The 2,718-nt window shown below is 33.0% G+C and overlaps 1 protein-coding gene across 1 annotated transcript; it reads left to right on the top strand.

The window, feature by feature from the left end:
- The first annotated feature begins 1,019 nt into the window (after window positions 1-1,019).
- Window positions 1,020-2,042, top strand: LOC123641831 (olfactory receptor 5T3-like). The gene has a single exon (XM_045556763.1). It carries the CDS (start codon window positions 1,020-1,022, stop codon window positions 2,040-2,042), a length of 1,023 nt encoding a protein of 340 aa, XP_045412719.1.
- The last annotated feature ends 676 nt before the right edge of the window (window positions 2,043-2,718 follow it).

Here is a 2,718-nt window from a genome sequence, read left to right as displayed (position 1 = left end):
TAGTGCATTCAGTACTGAATTGTGTTTTCATAAATAAGGCTTTTAGTATGGATACAGGTGCCTCTTTAACTTTATTTTGTTTTTATTATATATTTATTTTTGATCATGCAATATTTTTTCTTTATATCATGACTTTATTCTTTTAGCAAAAATTTTATAAAGAAATTTAGTAATTATTGTTGGTGCAATTTATTTCATAGTTATTTTAGAAGCTCCCAAAATAAATATAGTATACTAAAAGAATGGCTATGATTTATTTTTAACAGAAATATGTCTTAAGATATATCCAATGGACTTTGCAAAAATAAGTGTATGAATTGAGATACAGCTCATATTGTTATTAAGTTAAAATCTGAAAAATAGTTGTTATGGTAAGTAAGTTACAGAGTCCAAAAATTTGACAATCAGGTGATATGTATTTCAGGGGAAAAAAATAAACCCCGAAAACAAAACAGGATAATTACTAGAAGAAAGGTGGTAAAATGATTTTGTTTGGAAAGGCTGCTCCAAGCAAAAAGTTAAAATGTAAGTGTAACTTATACCATTTTTTAGTCATCTGAAAAAAATTTAAATTAAATAATTTTAACATTGTTTTCCACATTTAAATTTAACTATGATGTAAGTGTGGTTACTCCAATTTTAAAAATTGTGAACATTAAGGAAAGACAATTCACGCACTTTGTAGCAAATCTAGGACTAGTACTCAGTTGTGTGCCTGCCACTATAACGTCTTCAAATTTAAATATTCCTATATTCATTCATCTTTTTGAATTTTAAGATGATGTCATATGAGAACAAGTGGTAGAAAATTAAGTTAAAAGTTAATTGGAAAACAAAACCACTTTAATTGGAAGGATTTTTTAACATGATAAATTTAGCCAAGAAGTGAATGAAAGCATTTCTTCCTTTTCTTTGTCCAGTAAACTTCATCCACTTGAGTTCAACTTCTTCAACCATTTCTATCCTATTACTAACAAGGGAATCATTATGCCTTAAGAAACGAGCAAGGATATAATTGGATGGACTCTATTTTCACAGGCTATTTCTTTTATAATCAATCAGTAAAATCTGAAATGGAGGGGTCGTCATCAGATTTGGTTACATATACACTTTATTTGAAGAACAAGACTGAAGTCACCATGTTTATATTGACGGGCTTCACGGATGATTTTGAGCTGCAGGTCTTCTTATTTTTATTGTTTTTAGCAATCTATCTTTTTACTCTGATAGGAAATTTGGGACTGGTTGTATTGGTCATTGGAGATTCCCGGCTCCACAACCCCATGTACTACTTTCTGAGTGTTTTATCAGTCTTGGATGCCTGCTATTCTACAGTTGTCACCCCCAAAATGCTGGTGAATTTCCTGGCAGAGAATAAAGCCATTTCATTTCTTGGATGTGCAACACAGATGCTCCTGTTTGTTACTTTAGGGACCACAGAATGCTTTCTCTTGGCAGCAATGGCTTATGATCGCTATGTGGCCATCTACAACCCTTTCCTGTATGCAGTGAGCATGTCACCCAGAGTCTATATACCACTCATCATTGCTTCCTATGTTGGTGGCATTTTACATGCTACTATACATACAGTGGCTACTTTTAGCCTCTCCTTCTGTGGGTCCAATGAAATTAGACATGTCTTTTGTGATATCCCTCCTCTTCTTGCTATTTCCTGTTCTGACACTCACATAAACCAGCTTCTTCTCTTCTACTTTGTGGGCTCTATTGAGATAGTCACCATTCTGATTGTCCTAATCTCCTATAGTTTCATTGTATTGGCAATTCTGAAAATGCATTCTGCTGAAGGGAGACAAAAAGTGTTCTCTACATGTGGCTCTCACTTAACTGGAGTGACAATTTACCATGGGACAATCCTTTTCAGTTATATGAGACCAAGTTCCAGCCACGCTTCGGACCATGACATGATAGTGTCGATATTTTACACCATTGTGATTCCCATGCTGAATCCCGTCATCTACAGTTTGAGGAACAAAGATGTAAAAGAGGCCATGAAAAGATTTTTGAGAGAAATTGGTTCATAATTAAAGTATATTTTTAGAATTGAGTAAAATTGAAAAAAATGTTGAGTGTCAGTTCATATTTCTATGGTAGTGAAGTAGAGAAGAAAATAGCTTCATTTTAGTTAGTAGTGCTTATATATTCTAGAACATTTTCAAATAAAGCATTAATTAGTCCACCAGTCTGGCACTTTTCAAATTTAGAAAAATTGTATCACCTATATGCTGATTACCTTGTTCATAGAGATCCATATCAAATATTCTTTGACATAAGTGTATTTCTGGTGCTAGTAGTTGTGTAACTGATTTTTACTGACTAGAAGGTTAGAACCTCATAACTAGAGTCTATGTCCTCAGGATCCTCTTGTTGATATATGTACACATTGCTCACAGAATGTCTTCGCCATTTGTTATGGAGTTACTTCTCCATTTTAGAAACCCTAAGAAAAAATTTCCAAATATTACCTTATTCTCTCTAAATGTGCTCTTATATGCTGAGATCCATCCAAGCTTCTAATATGCCTTTTATTGTGTTTATTTTCCACACCACAAATTTTTCGTCCACTATTAAATTCTTTCCTCTCTATTTTTCAACCACAAAAATTGATTTTATCTGTTCTGAAAGTACCAACAATATACTGATACTAGATGTTAATATTTATTGAGAGTGTTCTTAGGGCTCAAGAAACAAATACAACTA

The sequence above is a fragment of the Lemur catta genome, chromosome 7, assembly GCF_020740605.2.
Source record: "Lemur catta isolate mLemCat1 chromosome 7, mLemCat1.pri, whole genome shotgun sequence".
Lineage (NCBI taxonomy): Eukaryota > Metazoa > Chordata > Mammalia > Primates > Lemuridae > Lemur > Lemur catta.
Note: the sequence above shows the minus strand (reverse complement) of the source record. Positions and strands in the feature narration are given on the sequence as shown.

What these genes read in the sequence shown, in the direction of transcription:
- LOC123641831 (XM_045556763.1), top strand. Translation starts at nt 1,020, where the DNA reads ATGGACTCTATTTTCACAGGCTATTTCTTTTATAATCAATCAGTAAAA.